At 32.4% G+C, this 19,075-nt stretch overlaps 1 protein-coding gene across 2 annotated transcripts in view; it reads right to left on the bottom strand.

Moving 5' to 3' along the window:
- The window catches only part of LRRIQ1 (leucine rich repeats and IQ motif containing 1), a 225,744-nt gene that overhangs the window by 18,391 nt on the left and 188,278 nt on the right, over nt 1-19,075 (bottom strand). Inside the window, exons 23-25 of one of the 2 annotated variants that reach the window (XM_037996759.2) lie at nt 15,594-15,726; nt 12,793-12,853; nt 154-274 (exon numbers count right to left, since the gene is read on the bottom strand). In XM_037996759.2, coding sequence (XP_037852687.2) covers nt 154-274; nt 12,793-12,853; nt 15,594-15,726 — 315 coding nt within the window. Of the gene's footprint in view, nt 1-121; nt 275-12,792; nt 12,854-15,593; nt 15,727-19,075 lie in introns of those variants that run through there. The other variant, XM_008004167.3, reaches the window with a different exon arrangement.

Below are 19,075 nucleotides of genomic sequence, written 5' to 3'. Positions count from 1 at the left end.
ATATTTAAAGAAAGAAAAAATCTAAATGCACATTTTTGGGCAGTTCAGGTTGCTGGCATCCTACTCCCATCTGAAAAAGAATTCTTGCTGGCATTAGGTTCCATCAATTCGTTCGTGATTTCTAAATTAATTTTGAAGGAAACCACAACTTACTTGAAGATCCTGCTGAGTGTCTGTGTGCCTGATTTTTTTTTTCTCTGTTCACAGACAAAGCACTTCCACTGGTCATGGAAAGAAGGTCTAAATCCGTGTCTTCTCTGCTTACAAGTCTTGCCTGGGAGCAATGGAAGAGAATATATACAATCATGAAACAAAATATGGCATGTTCTGAATACAGCTCACATTACCCCAAATAAACAAACAGACTCTGTCAAACAACCTTCTTCAAAATGATACCACAATCCTTTATTGCTGCCCAGGCAGAACAAATGCACTATGTCAAAGCATTTTTTTGCAAATAAGAGTCGATTGTAAAATTGAGGATTGCTATTTGAGTCTGTACAACAAAAGAAAACATTTTAGTACAGTAATTTTGATGAAAATCAGTCTCAAAGTTAGCTGATGAAACTTTAAAGAGCTTAACATTATTTATTTGCCAAGTATATTATTTAATTCTTAATTGAATGTTAGACATGTCATATTGGGTTATTTTTTGCAATAATTATATGTTGCCACTTACATGTATTAGTCTTATCAATAAAATTCTCTGAAGTGCCTTTCATCCCATACTTGCATACTATTAAGGTACAGACAATCTTTACCTTCTCATTATAACCATTATCAATATAAAAATATTACATTTAAGTCTAATTTTGGGATAATTATAAACATGTAGATGTTTCAGGACATTATTTAATGAACATAAAAATTAAATTATCTATTTTATCTCAAATTGCCTTTGAACTTTTATTACTTAGACCAAATCTAAGTGTCAAAAATAATTGCATCTTACCTATAAAACATTGTTGTACATAATGTTGAATATCATTACATAAAGATATATTAGGATTCAGTTCTGAAATAGGGGGAAGTGCCATGAGGGAAAGCAAAGCAGCCTCAAAGTAGCTGGGATTTAACCAAAACCACACCATGCTTGAAATCCTGTGAAAACGCATTGTTCTTAATGTTTGATGTTAGGAAAACTTAAGTATAGCAAAATAAAAGCATAAAACCACCACTGTGGTTAAAAAGCTGTCTCCATATGATGAGCTACAAAGACTCAAGGAACTAGAATCCAAAAATGATCCTCTTTAAAATTCAGATATTTGCCCTTCACCTTTACATCCCCCTCCCACCTTCTTCCTACTCTTAAACATATGAACTTACATTTATTTATTTAATATACTTATATTTTTCCAAATTCATTTATGTTTTCCCTGATTTATTTGGTCTTAATTGACAAACAAAAATTGTATACACATATCATGTACAACACGATGTTTTAAAATATGTATACAATGTGGAATGGCTAAATTGAGCTAATTAACATATGTATTGCCTCACAAACTATTTCTAGTAAGCAAGTATTGCTCTTGCTGAGTTCAGAATATAAACCATTGTATAATGTCAATCATTTCTTAATGTAACTGGCTAAGTAATATAATTACATTGTCAAAAAACCTTGGTAGAAAACATTAAAATAAAATTAAAAATTGGCTTCCAATTTATACTTGTGATTTGTATGAAAAATGCTATACATTACTTTTGAAATGTATTTCAACAGTATACAAGAGTACATGTCTAACATTATAATAGCTTCATTAGAAAAGTTCCATCAATGGTAAACCTTAAAAAACAAAAACAAAAACAAAACAAAACAAAAAACAGTCAAAAGTTAAGGGGAAACATGAAAGCAATACCACAATTTTGGTGAGTATACTTAGATAACAAGAAAAAAACATGTGAACCGTTTAAGGGACCCTTCTGCAAACTAAAGAGGCTTTAAGATTATAAGCCTTAATATTGTAAAATGAGGTTTATGTATTTAAATGTAATGACATAATTTCACTACACCTATTTAGAGAGTAGAATTCCCACTCTACCCTGAATAAGACGAAACCTACAGTCAAGAAAATATTTGTAAATAAACACCTTCCAAAAAATTTATTATCATCTAAGCCATTAACATCCAAAGATGATTTTTTCCAAAGTAGAAAATAACTAGTGTTAGTTACTAATTTGGTCAATTATGTAGGAAATCAACTTTAGAAGTAAAATTATCAGAAACACATGGCTTCACAATAATGCCATTTAGCAGCTTAAAAGTAAACCTAGAAATTTCATAAATGGGCTAGCTAATGTCTTTCAGTGAATCTGGCACAGCCATTCATATGCAATAATATTTAGATCTTGTTTTTGAAAATATTGGCTTCCCAACTAAACATCATTCTCTGCTTAACGTTAAAAAAATAGAGAAATGGTAAAGAAGATGCAGATTATTTTCAATGTCATGTAAATTGTATATACAATCATCCCTCAGTACTTGTGGGGCTTTGTTCCAGGACTTCCACAGATAACAAAATCCATGGATGCTCAAGTCCCTTATATAAAATGGATTCGCATATAACCTATGCATATTCTCCCTTATAGTTTAAATAATCTCTAGATTACTTCTAATACCTAATTAAATGTAAATGCTATAAAAGAGTTGTTATATTGTATTGCTTCTTTGTTTGCACTATTTTTATTGTTATATTGTTATTTTTTGTTTGTTTGAATATTTTCAGTTCAGAGTTGGTTGACAGACATGGAGGGCCAACTTAAAAAACTTGAAGATAACTGATCACACATTTGACAGTCATTCTATAAAAATGTATGTTGGATTATAAAATACTGCAATATTTTCTATGGTTATAATAAGCAATCTCAAGTTAATGTCAGATAAGAATTTTCTCACATACAACATAATGGGAAATACTTATTAGACTGTAATTTTGCAAAATTCTTTTAGGTCTTTGTTTTTGGAACAGATCTCTTTTATCTCCCTACCTACAAGGTTTGTAATTGCCACTCTCCCCACCCCCACCCTATATTTTCACAATGAAATGAGGGATGTACATTTTGGGACAGGACTTTCCAAGCATTTGGATTCTGATTCACCTTCAACTTTGGCAACTTAATTTAAAAAGAAATTCTTTCTCATATATTAAACAATACGGATTTCCTCCTCTTCTACACTTTTTCATAAACAAGATTGTATTAATTATTAATTCTAAAAGTATTTTCTTTTTGGAAGTGAAGATATACAAAACAGCACACATAAAAACAAATGAATATGTACTTATTACCCAGATATTTCTTTAAAGAGTGAAAGGAAGTTTTATAACGATGAAGTCCCCTTACATGCTACTTTGATTTTCTACATATTTATTAAACATTTTAGACTATTATTTCAAAATTAACATAAATGATATATTTTTCTGTCGCTTGCTGTTTTCACTGTACATTATATATGTGAGATCTAGATTTAGTTCATTTATTTTAACTGTTAGAATAATTTGCAAATTATGGCAAAATTATGATTATACCATAAATATACCACATAATTACTTGTAATATATCTAGACATCTGAGTGATTTTTAAAGCTTTTTAATTTCATGTAAAGAAAATGAATTATGCATATTCCTAAATTCATAATACGTCATCTTTTCACAAAATCCTTTTCTTATGTAATAAGACAGATGTCTTGTTATATAACGTATGTGGGTAGGGAAGTCACTTTAAATGTTTAAAAGAAATAATGTACATGCTGTAAAGTGCAAAGACCTTAAACATGAAGCTCAACTCCCATAGAAGTTTAAAAAAATAACTGCCATAGAAGTTACAAAAAATAGCACTGACTTCCCTATGCACCCTACACCCAGCATGCCTCAATGACAACATTTCACATTATCAAATCATGATCAACAAAACCAGAAAACAGACACTGTATCAATACTATTACTAAACTATTGACCTTATTAGGATTTCACTAGCTTCCACATGCACTAATGTTTTCTTGTTTGCACTTCTATGACATTTTATCATATGTATAAATTATGCATACATACATGTATAGATTATGTATTATATTAATATGTATAGATTCAACTATCATCACAATCAGGACACGAATCTGTTCCATCTTCCCAAAGAAACTCTCTTGTTCTCCTTTATAGTCATATCCTTTCCCCAACCTAAACATGGCAACTAATCACATGTTCTCTATTACTATAATTATGTGATTTTAAGGATGTTATATTAATGAAATAATATACCATGTAATCTTTTGAGATTAGCCCTTTTTAACTCAACATAATGTTCTTGAGATCTATGAAAATATTTGTATATGCCAACAGCATTCTTGTTTATTGCTTTTTAGTTGTGTGTTGTATATCCATTGTATGTATGTACCATCATTTCTTTATTCTTTTACCCATTCAATGAGATTTGGGTTGTGGTACGTTTTGGCTATTATGAATAACACTGCTATAAAAATTTATGTAGTTTTTTGTTTGAATGAAAGTTCACTTCTCTAGGAAAAATGCTCAGAAGGATAATAATTAGGTCACATGTTAAGTGTATATTTAACTTTATAAAAGCTTTAAAGCTTCTGAAGGTACCAGAGTCTTTACAAGCTTATAAAGCTTATAAAGATTTTTTCTCCAGTGGCTATACCATTTTCACCAGCAATGTATGAGAGATATAGTTGCTCTGCATACTTGTCAACATTTGATAATTTCAGTATTTTTTATTTTAACCACTCTAATAGGTGTAGAGTGGTATTGGTTATTTCTCTAAGTGAACAACTTTTCACTTACTTTTGACAGAAAGAAAGGGAATATGAATGTTTCTCTGATTATGTGGTTTGACTTTTCATTTCTTTTTATTTTCTGAATTCTGTTTTCCTAAGGGCTGTTTTTAAATATGAACTAGAATTGATTTATATGTTTTATAGTTTAGGTTTTTTGCCTATACCAGGTTTGTGGATGTATCTTACTGTTTTCTTCAATAGGTTTTATTTTTTATTTATTTTATTATATATATATATTTTTTGGAGACAGGGTCTGGCTCTGTTGCCCAGGCTGCATTACAGTGTGTGATCTCAGCTCACTGCAAAGTCTGCCTCCCCAGTTCAAGGGATTCTCATGCCCCAGCCTCCTGAGTAGCTGGGATTACATGCACTTACCACCATGCCCAGCTAATTTTTGTATTTTTGATAGAGATGGAGTTTCGTCATGTTGACCAGGCTGGTCCCAAACTCCTGGCTTAAAATGATCTACCCGCCTCAGCCTCCCAAAGTGCTGGAATTACAAGTGTGAGCCACCATGCCAGGCCTCTTCAATAGGTTTTACAATTTTGACTTTTAAATTCAGGCTTATCATTCATCTTAAATTCATTTTTCATAAAATGAGAAGTAGGAGTCAAGATTATTTTTTCATATAGTTATCTAGTTATCCAGCACTATGTGTAGAAAGGGTTATCTTCCCCACCCTTGAATTGTTTTGAAACTTTATAGAAAATTAATTGACCTTATAAGTGTGGGTAGTTTTCTGGACTCCCTATACTTTCCATTGATAGATTCTTGTATCTTAACACATACATATATATATACACACACACATATATATGTGTATATTTGTGTATATATATGTGTATATATGTGTGTGTATGTATATATGTGTGTATATATGTGTGTGTATATATGTGTATATACATGTATATATGTATATATATGTGTGTACATATATATTTATGTACACATATATACACACACACATATACACACATATACACACACACACACACACACACACGCGCGCATATATATATACCAGTCTCAATTACTGGGGATTGATAGCAAGTCTTGAATTCTGTGTAGTATGAGTCTTACTATTCTTTTTTCAAGATTGCATTTGCTATTCTAGGTCCTTTCCATTTCCATACACAGTTTAATATCAGTGTGTACATTTCTACCAAAAATTTTACTGGGAATGCTTTGAATCTACAGAACATTTGGGGAGAATTGACTTCTTACAATTTGAGTTTTTCAACTTATTTATAAATATGTATGTCTCTGACATTTTTTAAAGCAGTGCTTTGCAGTTATTAGTGTAGAGGGTTTACACATTTCAATGTTAACATTTATTTTTAAATATTTTACATTTTTTGACACTGTCATGAATGCAATTTTTAAATTTAATTTTTAAAGTTTATTGCTAATATTTAGAAATGTAGCATATTTTAAATTAATCTTTATTGTGTGTCCTTGAGTAAATTCACTTATTACATCTAAAGTGTGAGGATTTCTTAAAACTTTTATGTACAATAAGATGTCATCTGTGAAAATCAGACGGTCTTCTTTTCCAATCAGATTTTCTTGCCTTGTTCCTGATATTAGGTACAAAACATTGGGCCTTTAACCACTAAGTGTATCAAGTTAAGAAAGTGTCTTCTAGTCCTAATTTTCTACGAATTCTTACCACAAATCTGTTGAATTTGTGGTAAACATTTTCTGCATATATTGAGATAATGATTTTTCTCCTTTTCATGTTAATGTGGTAAATTAGAATTCTACTTTTACTGGATATAGAATTGCAAGTTGACATTTTTTTCTTCCACTTTCTTCTGGATGTCTATATTTATGATCAATAGTGAACCATCCTCCTTACAAATGGTCTCCTGTATATCATGTATACTTAAGCTGCTTTAAATTTTTTTCTTTTGTGTTGGTTTTCAGCAATTTGATTATGATGTGCATAGGTGTAATTTTTGCGTTAAACTTTTAAAATCTGTTTTCTCATATTTCTCATCAAACTTTAAATATTTTCAGTGATTAGTTTTCACATATTTTTTCACCTCTAATCTCTTTTCCGGAAAGTCAACGACATATCTATTAGTTTGCTTGCTATTATCTGACAGAACACTCAAGCTTTGAATTTTTTAAAGTTATTTTTTCTCTCTCTGCTTCACTTTGGAGAGTTTATCATGCTTTGTTTCTGAGTGCACTTTTCTTTCCAATGTCTAATTTATTAAGTCCAGCCATTATATTTTTTTCAATTAAGGTGAAATAGTTTTCAGTTCTAGATTTTCTATCTAATTATTTTTTAAAGTTTATTTTCTCTATTAAGATTTCAATCTGTTTCCTCAACATTTAAATCCCTGAATTTATTTATTTATTTATTTATTTATTTATTTATTTTTATTTTTGAGACAGAGTGTCGCTCTGTTGCCCAGGCTGGAGTGCAGTGGCTTGATCTCACCTCACTGCAAGTTCGGTCTCCCGGGTTCACGCCATTCTCCTGCCTCAGCCTCCTAAGTAGTTGCGACTACAGGCGTAGTTGGGACTACAGGCGCCTGACACCACGCCCGGATAATTTTTTTGTATTTTTAGTAGAGACGGGGTTTCACCATGTTAGCCAGGATGGTCTCGATCTCCTAACCTCGTGATCCGCCGGTCTTGGCCTCCCAAAGTGCTGGGATTACAGGCTTGAGCCACCGCGCGTGGCCAAATCGCTGATATTTTTATTAGATGTTATAATTTGCAGGCAAGAATCTTAAAAAGGTTACCTGATTTGGTTCTAGTGATGATTTTTCTTACAAGGCTCATTTTCCTGCTGCTTTGAAGGATTAGCAATTTTTTACTTCACACTGGACACTCTAATTTTATTTGCGGAATCTGTAGATTTTGTTAGCATCCTTGAAACTCTGTTAGCTTTTATTCTAACAGAGGCAGTTTTTATTCTAGCAGGCAGTTGATTTGTTGATTAACTTGGTCTTTTTGAGGCTTACATTTATGTTTTACGACTGTGGATCTAGAAGAGATTTTAATCCACGGCTAGAGTCACCCCTTCCTAAAGTTTAACTTTACATGGTCTTAACTAAATGTCTGGGACGTTCTCCACTGTAGCAGGTCAGAACTCCAATGTTTCCCGGTTTGGGTTGGTCTCTAGAGTCTCTTTCCCATTCAGATATTCCCAGTAGCTGTTCCCTTCTGGACCTCTAGAGTCTCTTTTCAGTTCAGATATTCCCAGTAGCTGTTCCCTTCTGGACCTCTAGAGTCTCTTTTCAGTTCAGATATTCCCAGTAGCTGTTCCCTTCTGGACATCAATGAGTCACATAGTGCACTATACACAGAGCTTAGTATTTGGCCAAAGACTTAAGGAAACCACTATACCAATTTTTGCAACACTTTCTCTAGTATTTTACCCTGTAAATACCATTTATCTCAGCAACTCTGAACACTCCTTTCTCTCTCTCTTTTCAACTCAGTGAAATTACTGAGCTCTCTTTAGGCTTCCCTTCCCTCTGCTGTAGTCCAGAAAGTGTTTTCAAGCTGTTACCTGAATTGACTGTGGAACTCATGTTCCACTCTTTTATCTCAGGGATCATAGTCCTGTGCTGTCTGTTTTTCAACTTACACAATAGTTGTTTGATTCGTTTTATCCTGGTTTTATAAAAATGTTTTTCTTCAGAAGGACTGGCCTATACTATATGATAGCCCAAAGCAGAAACAATTAGGAAAACAAATAAATTGGTACTAAAATTATGGTCATTAATTTTTAAACACAATAATATGTAATTTAAATCTATCTATTTTCTGTATGGTTTTAATTTATTCCTCTTGCCTGCTGTATTGTGTTTCATAATGTATATCCAACCAATTATTCATTTCTTTAATTAAAGAGTACTTAAGTTGCCTCTAAATGTGTATAAATAATACAGTAACACACTTTTTGGTAAATATTCTTTGGTGGCTGTATGTAAAAATAATCTGGGAGATATATACATATATATATATGCACATCCATATATATATCTAGAAATATATATATCCAAATATATATATGTATCCAAAAATATGTATCTTTTTTTCCTCCAGGAATGGGCTTGCAGACTAATAGGGTATTCAAATACCTACTTCAATAAACACTGACAAGTTTCTTTCCAGAATGACTACCAGCTTCTACTTTCACCCACTGTACACAAGGATTTTCACATTGGTGACATCCCTTTGCAATATCCAGTTTTCCAATTTTTGCCATTTGATTAGTATAGTCATAAGACATCTTAATTTTCATTTTCATTCCTCTCATCTGGAAACCGAGCATCTCTTCACATATACTTGCCCATTTAGGCATCATCCCTGTGAACTACCAATTTATATTATTTTTCTAATGTATTCATTGGGTTACCTGAAAGAGATCTTTTTATATTTAGATATTAAGCTCTGTTAAATGAGGCACTAAAAACAGTAGTCATATACCTGTTAACCTTTTCTATTAAATCCTTAATACAAAGAGATATTTAATTTACCATGATCATCTGATTTTTTGCCATATGGTTGGCACTATTCATACCTTTCTAAAAATGTATTTTAACTGCTAAGTTGCAAAGCTATTATTCCTTGTTTTACCTGTTTTACAGCTTTACCTTTCATAATTGGATCTTCGAACCTTCTGAATTCTGCCCACTGTTGTAAAAGGTGTGCATGCATACTCCTGTATGTTTTCAATGCCATTTAGTAAACAATCTCAGCTTTCTAATCTTTATAGTACAGTCATATATCTATTCCTGACCTTGCTATTCATTTCCATTGGTCTATTCATCCATTCCTGTGCCGGAACCATAAAGTTTGCTTTACCTTTTTACTAAGCCTTTATGTCTTGTGACACAACTTGCTCTTCTTTTTCAGAGTTGACACTCATATTCTTGGGTTTTTAATCCTCAATACACATTTTCATCAGGCTTGCAACTATCATTGTAATATTGGATGAGATTTCTTCTAATTTGTAGATTTATTTGGGTACAATTGACACATTTTCTTGACTAAGTTGTTGCACTCATGAATACTAAACTTGCCTTGCTATTATCATACCCTACCTAGATCATGTTTAACAACTGAGGCAGAGATAGTCACTGAGAAAACTGCAGCCCTATGGGTCTCAGCCAAATCCCTCTCTGGAAATTGTCCTTCGCTGAAGAGAACTGCCTCATCAAAGTCACACCTTCTCCTGAGGAGATAACAGGAACATTAAAGCCTGGTCCTCTTGTCTCAAGCTAGGACAACCCAAAAGGGTCTTCCCTGTCTTCAGACCTCACTTTCTCTGATGCACCTCTACTGAAGGGCACCATTTCCCTCTGTTCATTTTTGCTTCTTTCATCTCTCACAGGAGTTGTTTTGGAAAGCTCTCCTGAATAAACTCTGCATTCAAACATAAAACTATCAGAGTATGTTTCCTGGGAAACCTGAATTATAATTCTGTCTTCTGCAGGAAAATTCTGGGGTTTGGGGGGATTCATTTAGTCAGTTAAGTATAAACTTGTCTATATATTTGACATGACTTCTGATATATTTTTGGATGTAAAGAAAATGTACTTTGCTTCCGTTTTTCTAATTCCTGTCATGCAATATGCTTTGCTCTTCCTTGAAAGACAGAAATGTTACTTACTAGCTTCCTCAATATCCAGAATATAAACGTTTGATTATGCCTTATTCTTGACTTACTATTGAAGGCTACTAAAGAGTATTGTGGATGATACTCATCCCTATTATTAAGAAATAAAATCCATTGTCTTTTGGCATTCATTGCTTCTGATATGAAGTTAGCTGTCAATCTAATTATTGTTTCTTTGTAGATAATCTTCTGGTTTACTAAATTTATCTTTTACAGTGTCCAGTCTAGAGTGTATATAAATGAAATGTTTTATTTCCAGAGTTTATAATTGGTTTGCTTGCATACCCATCTGTCCTTTCTCAAGATTTGATAACTTTTGTTTCAAATTTTCTGTCCTTTTATTGTGGGTGTTATTATTACATTTTTAAGAATCTTATACTAGTAACAGTTGCAGTGGTTTTTTCTTTCTGTTTTTCCTTTTCGTTTTCCTCCTAGTATAGCCTTGTACCAATTGTGTAATTATCTGCCTCCAGTTCCCTGGCACAAGTGGGCAAGTGGGATGTTTTCATTCCCCAGTACTCTTCTAGATTTCTACTCTGGTCCTTTAGTCAGCTCTGTATCCTTTTGATAAAAGCCACTGATGCCTTTCCCTGCATCCACTCATTTAAAAAGAGACATCTGGATATTTCTATTCCAGTACGATTTACCTTGTTTTTGTGTTCAGTTGGATCACTTCAATGTGAAAACAAAATGTATCATTGTAATGTATATTATTTATTTTTATATAGTGGAAGATAGAGGAGTATGGAAAAAGGATTAATATCCTTGCATTAATCTCATAGACCTATTATGATCAGTAATCTATCCAATCAGTTTTCATTCATTTTTAAATGTGGAAAAATTAAATACTATAACTGTTTTGTTTTTTTGAAAGAGAGTCTCACTCTGATATCCACTCTGGAGTACAGTTGTGCAGTCTCAACTCCCTGCAACTTCCATCTTCTGGGCTCAAATGATCTTCCCACCTAAGCCTTCCAAGTAGCTGGGGCTACAGGTGTGCACCCCCATGCTCAGCTACATTTATTTTTTTTAAGTTTTAGGGGTAGAGATGGGGTTTTGCCACGTTACCCAGACTGGTCTTGAACTCTTGGGCTCAAGAAATCTGTCTGCCTCAGGCTCGGAAAGTGCTGAGATTACAGGCCTAAGGCAGCATGCTTGACCACAATATTATATCATTTCTTTATCCTGGCATTCCTTTACAGATTTATATCTCAATTCTTGCTCAAAAGTGGCCACTGACCAATCTGTGCCAAAGTGTTAATCAATAATATGTGTAGTGTTAATGGCCTAAATTAGCAATTTTCCCTGGATAATCTACAGGCCACTTTCTTAGAGACGTCTCTATTAAAATGCAAGAAGATATTTGCTGAGTGGTTATCTCAAATCTGTGCATAGATTCCATAAATATTTTCCAAAACACACGCACTTTAGCTAGCGACTACCTTAATTTTCCTTCTCTTTCAGGAAAACTTCTGGCATGAGTTGTTCATAAAAATGATGAATATAACTGATCTGGAAATCATAATACTCATTTTATTCAAATAGCACATGATCTTTTCATATAAAATTCTATAAGTCAAGCTAAATATATAAAATTTTTGGTGAATGCAGAATCTGAGCAAGGGGTAATGATTGGTTGTAAACTTAGGGTTACCTGATGCATCCATTTTCGCCTACCAAAAACGCCACACACTTCTGTCACTGGTCAGAATACTCTATTCTCTGGAAATTTCTAGAAACGCACTGAAAAATTCTTATTTTATGTGATCAGTTTTTCTGGACTCCAAATTGACCATTCTTCTCTGTTTACCTAGTCTTCCTTCTAGTAGCATATAGTGCAACTGAATTTAGCAATGCACTTACAGTTATACAGCATAGAGTCTTTATTCTGATCATTATGTTTAAAACCTGGTTGTACCAAAAGCTCCAATATTTTACACTTTATTACACAGAATTGTTGAGCTCACAATTATTTGTTAATTTTTTATATGGTTGGATTTTCTGAGTAATGAGGGTGCTTTGGTATTTCCTCCAGTTATAGCCTGCAAATTCTACTCTTCTAAAATATCCAAGAAAAAAAGTTTCAATTTTCTATCCAGAGTAATTTTATTTTAAAGTTGTAGGATACTAATATTTTTACATCTGTCACAAAAATTAACATTTTTAAGCAATGTCACATTTTAAATTATATTACAAGAAAAGATGTTATTATTTTAACACATGGTATTTTGATATTATCCCAAATAGACACAGTTGTGATATTTTCATAATTTAATTATAAACATATTTTAAAGTGCATTTATTTGAGTACTAGTGTCTACAACATTTTTCTGTAACTTTAAGCACATTTCTTACCACAAGCTGAACTCTTCCACCATTAAGTACATCTGGATCTAACTCAGGCAAAAAGTGATTGCTGCATAGTGACAAAAACAGAAAGTATTTTATAATGTAAATGTAGAGGAAGCATATAAAAGAAATGCCCAACTAAAAAGCTTGAGAGAAATTAGTTATTTATAAAATGGAAATAACAGTTTTCTTAAATTATGTTACAAGCAAAAATAAGTACAAATGTACATCTTTCCCTAACTAAAAAAAAAATCAATTTGAGATAAAATTTCAATTTCTAAATAACACTTCAATACCACCCTTCTTTGTCAAACATAAACACATGCAAAGCGTCACAATTGATTAGTACTACTAATGATGGTTAACAAATTATAGAAAATTTAAACATTTTGTTATTTGCTTATATTTTTTAGTTGTCTTTTCAAAAAAAATAAAGCTTCCTACTTTTAAAATAGCTCTAGTGTGTTTAATGAATTATACTAATATTTAAAATAAAATACTGTTTAAAACTAGAACAATATTTGGCTTTTCAAGAACTCTTGTCTTTGAAAACCATTTTTTTTCTTAAAATATGACTTCCTATTTAATGTATTATATTTTCAAAGGATAAAGTTTATTAACAATTGCTTATTGTTTAAAATTTTATATATAACTTATTTATGAGTAAGGATTATTGTTAAATGTTTAAGTATATCAAAATGTCATCCTGAAACATTTTTCTTACATTTTTGTTTACACTACATCTGTTCTAATGTTTTTAATTCTCTGAACAAGACCTCTTATATCCGGTTAATAGAAATAGTAAGTTATGGATTCTATCATTACATGTTTGTTTATAGTTCTAAGGATGCTTTCTCTTATGGTTTGGATGTAGTCTCACCAAAACCCATGTTGAAATTTGATCCCCAGTGTAGCAACGTTGGGTGCTGGAAACTAGTGAAGAGATGTTTGGGTCACGAGGGTGGTTACCTCTCATGAATGCCTTGATGCTATTCTTGCAGTGAGTGAGTTCTTGTTCTTGTTAGCCTGGATTAGTTCTGGCAGGACTGAATTGCCATGAGAATGGGTTGTTGAAAAGACAGTATAGACCATGGGTTTTGCCCCTTCATATGAGTCTACTTCCTCATTGACCTTCCACCATGTTGTGACCCGGCATCAGACACCAAGCAGATTCTGGTGCCATGTTCCTTGAACAACTCAGCCTGCAGAACCATGAGCTAACTAAACCTCTTTTCTTTATAAATTACCCAGTCTGAGCTATTCTATTATAGCAACACAAAACAGATGAAGATACTACCCTATTAATTCAATTGATTAATAACAACATAAAATAAATTGTGCTTACATTAATTTGAATACTTAGTAAGATAAAAATTCTCAAATATTGATGCCTTTATTCCTACTTTTCTGCTCACATTAAAATCTGATAATTCAGATCATAAAGTTCTATTTTTATTTTTATATGATTTTTCATATTTTTAAAAGAATTAGATAAAACTGATCACATATTAAAGTTACATTTATATATATTATTAAAAGAAATTTGTTTTAAACCTATTTTGACTTGCTGTTAAACTAAGTTTTAACTGTAAAAATTATAGGTTTTTGTTTGTTTGATACTCATGTGAAACAGTTACTACCCACTACGCCTGAAAATATTTCTAAAATTGTCTTTATATTTATATTCAATATTGGCTTACATTTTTTTATAAATGCCTATAATAACACTTTTATTCCTTTGTGGATATATGTAGCTAAAACAAAAATCTTGAAAATCTATGTAAAAATATCATCTCTGGACTTTTATTTCCTTAAAACTTTGGTTCAGGATATATATATATGCTTTATATCATATTGCTATGGGCTGGATTCTGTCCCCTAAAATGCATATGTTGAAGTTCCAACCTCTAGTACCTCAGAATATGGCTGTACTTAGATATTTGAAAGAAATAATTAAGGTAGACAGGATCATATAGGTGTGCCTTAATCCAATATCACTAGTGTCCTTGTAGGAAGAGAAGATTAGAACAAAGGCAACACAGCCCAAGGGATGACAATGTGAGGATACAGCAGAAAGTAGCCATCTGCAAACAAAGAGAAGGTCTCCAAAGATACTGCACCTGCTGACACCTTGATCTTGAACTTGTAGCCTCTGGAGCTGAGATAAAATAATTTTCCCTTGTTTAAACTACCCAATCTGGTATTTTGTTATGGCAGCCCTAGCAAAATGGTACATACATTAATATAACAAAAATTAACTAAGCAACTTTTAGATTTAAGGTACCTTGTTGCTAGGGAATATAAACATTTGATAACTTCAACCTTGTAGCTCACCTGTAGGTCATGAGTTAGAATTATTATCTCTCTATGAAAGAGGAAACGGAAGCTTTGGGGCATCACTGAAATGAGTTACATGACTGGTAAAGTGACAGCCACAGGGCTTAATTATAATTTTAACTGTCACAAATAACAAAAATAAAGCAAAATAAAACACAATCTACAATATACATGATATCTAAAAACATTTAATGAATACCACATTTTTTACATTATAGAGTAGGATGATTTTTGTGGCTCATCTGTTGGTTTCAAGCATTACAGAATAGAGTTGTTCCCAAACATTTCAGGGTGAAAAATAGGAGGAGTAATTAAATCTATTCTATATGAAAGGCCTTTTTATTACCTGGCAACGTAGTGTATTGGCCTTTGGCTACAAAGTCATGTTTGTTTTAGCACAATTAACCTAGGTTTCAATTTTCAAGATGTGTTTACAATACAAAAATCTAATTTAGAGGAAATGACCTCACCATTTCATATTTCTGGAACTAGTTGTTTCATGAACCTCAACCTGTGTGTGAAGCCATTGGTATGTATATTCTCTACTCCTTTCTAATTTTTCATTTGCAGTGGTATCTTTGTGGATAGGGTCTTCTTCTATACCTGTGAAAGAAATATGGAATGTGTATTTGTTATTTAAAGAGATCAAACTTCGGCCAACCAGTTCCATCTGTGCTAAACATTTCATCACAAGAAAGAAAAAAATGACTAACTGAGAGCTAAATCTGTAAGAAAAGTAATGTCAGTAAGAAAAGTAATGTCAGTCACAGATTAACAATTTTTCCTGCTTAAGTTTCAAACCCATGTATTTTGAAAAACATACTTAAAATCCATCACCATTTATAGGGCTTGTTTTTGAGTTTTTAATTAGAAAAATCAGAGAGTTATTTTTTGGTAGACTGTAGAATTCTTCTAATATAAAAACATCTGTTCCCTATCTGTCTTTTCAGGATTAAAGTCTAATTGTTCTTATACCACTCTTATACATATGGAGAATTTACAAATTATATTGAGTGTATTTGAACCTGAATTTTCATTTACATAAAACTGAGCTTGCTCTGTGTAAGCTACTATAGTATTTAATGCATTCCAGAGTTACACTGAAGACTAGTTTTAAAGCCTTCCTCCATGGACTTGATCTTTTTAGACTGCTTCATTTTTGATATGGAGCTTGTTGGCCTCATAAACTTGATTGAAAGTACACCACAGGGAGACACCTCTTAAAACCTAAATCATAGTAATCAACGCAGAATAATCCTGTAGTTTAAAAACCTGATATTTAAAATGTCAAGTTATTACTTTGGAATATTCTTTCATTATAGATGTTTGTACAGAAGAAGTCTACATATTTGCAAGTTGTTTGGAAAACGAATAAAGCATGGTGGAAAACCTATTTTGAATACTCTGTGCACGTACGTGCACATACACATACACATAAGCTTAGCATGTGTCATTCAGAATATGTTGAGGATGATATCTTAAAACGTAAATAATCTCAGTCTTACCGTTCTTAAAAATAGTGGCATATACTTGTAATGGTCACTTTTTAAGGTACTCATTTTGGAAAGCTTTCCTCAATTCTACAATAACAGTTCATAAACTCTAAGTGGTTTTACATCAGAACTCAGCCAAAGTTCTAAACAACAATTCCTGAGTAAAAAGGAGAGGTTTCATCATAAGGATCCAATTCTTATTAACCATTTTAACCCCAAGGCATAAATTGGTAGATTGGCATGAGCTCAGTGTAAGAAACAGAACAAGCATAGTGGTGAAATTGGCTGGATATACTTGAAAATACTGCAATTCAAATGTTAGAGGAAGTGGTTCTGTCTCAGCAAAATCATTTCAGAATCACTCCTGTTACTGAGGAAGAGAAAGTAACATTTATTCTTGGAAGCTTGCAGAAGTCCTTTATTTAGCAAATTGTGTAGGAAGAATAAGGGTGACCTGGATTAATTAACGGATACTTACCAGTTTCCAGTTAGGCTGCCCAGTAATTCCTTCCTTTCAGTATTAGAAGAAGCATCCTTCTGCCTGCAGAACACTAATCCCTTTATCCACAGTTCCTTGCTACTTCTATGGGTCTTGCATCAATTCCCTATATTATTAACCCAAGAAAAATGCCTTCTTTTGATTCTTGCTATCCTCCAGTTACTACTGTTTATATGTGCTTTTTACTTCAAAACACAACCTTCAGTAATTTTATTTAAATATTTTTGAACTTTTATTATAAAAATAATAAATACTCATTACAGAAAATTTAGGAAGTAAAAAGTCAAAGAAAAGACAATCTGCAAACATCATTATCAAGACAACTGCTGGTTAATATTTAGAGGCATTTACTTGTAGCTGTTTTCACATTTTTTTGGTTTTGTTTTGACTTCAGTTTACACACATAGTTGTTCCTCAGTACCCATAAGGAATTGGTTCCAGGACCTTCTTTGAATACAAAAATTAGTGGATGCTCAAGTCCCTGATATGAAATGACATTTGCTTATAACCTGTGAACATCCTCCTAAATACATTAAATCATTTATAGATTACTCATAATACCCAATACAATATAAACTATCATACTGATTTTCTTAGGAAATAATGAAAAAAATCTGTACATGTTCAGTATAAGCGCATTTAAAACAATTTTTTTATCTGCAGTTGGTTGAACCTACAGATGCAGAACCCATGGATATGAGAGGCTGACTGTAATTATATGTATTCTTCATATACTATTTTTCAGTTAGTATTATAGTAAATATATTATGTGTAATAGAAAACTCAGACATAATTTACATGGTTTTATACTATGATCTACCAATTTACCATATAATAGGTTTTTAATGATCTCTTTTTAAATTTTACTTTAAGTTCTGAGATACATGTACAGAATGTGCAGGTTTGTTACATAAATATACACGTGCCATGGTGGTTTACTGCACCCAACAGCTCATCATCAACATTAGGTATTTCTCCTAATGCTATCCCTCCCCTAAACCCCCACCCCTCAACATGCCCCACTGTGTGATGTTCGCCTCCCTTTGTCCATATGTTCTCATTGTTCAACTCCCAATTATGAGAGAGAACATGTGATGTTTGGTTTTCTGTTCCTGTGTTAGTTTGCTGAGAATGATGGTTTCTAGCTTCATCCATGTCCCTGCAAAGGACATGAACTCATCCTTTTTGATGGCTGCATAGTATTCCATGGTGTATATGCGTACATTTTCTCTATCCAGTCTATCATTGATGGACATTTGGGTTGATATCAGTCTTTGCTATTGTGAATAGTGCTGCAATAAACATACGTGTGGATGTGTCTTTATAGCAGAATGATGTATAATCCTTTGGGTATATAACCCACTAATGTGATTAATGGGTCAAATGGCATTTCTGGTTCTAGATCCTTGAGGAATTGCCACACTGTCTTCCACCATGGTTAAACTAATTTATACTCCCACCAACAGTGTAAAAATGTTCCTGTTTCTCCACATCCTCTCCACGATCTGTTGTTTCCTGATTTTTTAGTGACTGCCATTCTAACTGGCATGAGATGGTATCTCATTGTGGTTTTGATTTGCATTTCTCTAATGACCAGTGATGATGAGCTTTTTTTCATATGTTTGTTGTCTGCATAAATAATTAATCCATTTTAAAAGATGGAATTAAAAATAAAATAATAGTATAAATATTTTGAAGAATTTGATGTAATCTATATTGTCAAATGGTTTTAAAAGGTCTCACCAATAACATACTTTATGAGATTGCTTATTTTACTGAGTCGCTGGTCAACAGTAAGAGAGCAAATATTTTTAAACTGCTGATAATTTGATAATAATACTAATTATGGTCTTAATTTATACATCTTTGCTGGTGAAATGGAACATTATAATTATTTAATAATTTTAGTTTGTATGTTGTAAAATATTTTTTTGTTTCCTTCAGTTATCTACTGGATTCT

Source organism: Chlorocebus sabaeus, chromosome 11, assembly GCF_047675955.1.
Source record: "Chlorocebus sabaeus isolate Y175 chromosome 11, mChlSab1.0.hap1, whole genome shotgun sequence".
Taxonomy (NCBI): Eukaryota; Metazoa; Chordata; class Mammalia; order Primates; family Cercopithecidae; genus Chlorocebus; species Chlorocebus sabaeus.
The sequence above is the reverse complement of the archived record's forward strand: the minus strand, read 5'-3'. Positions and strand labels throughout refer to the sequence as shown.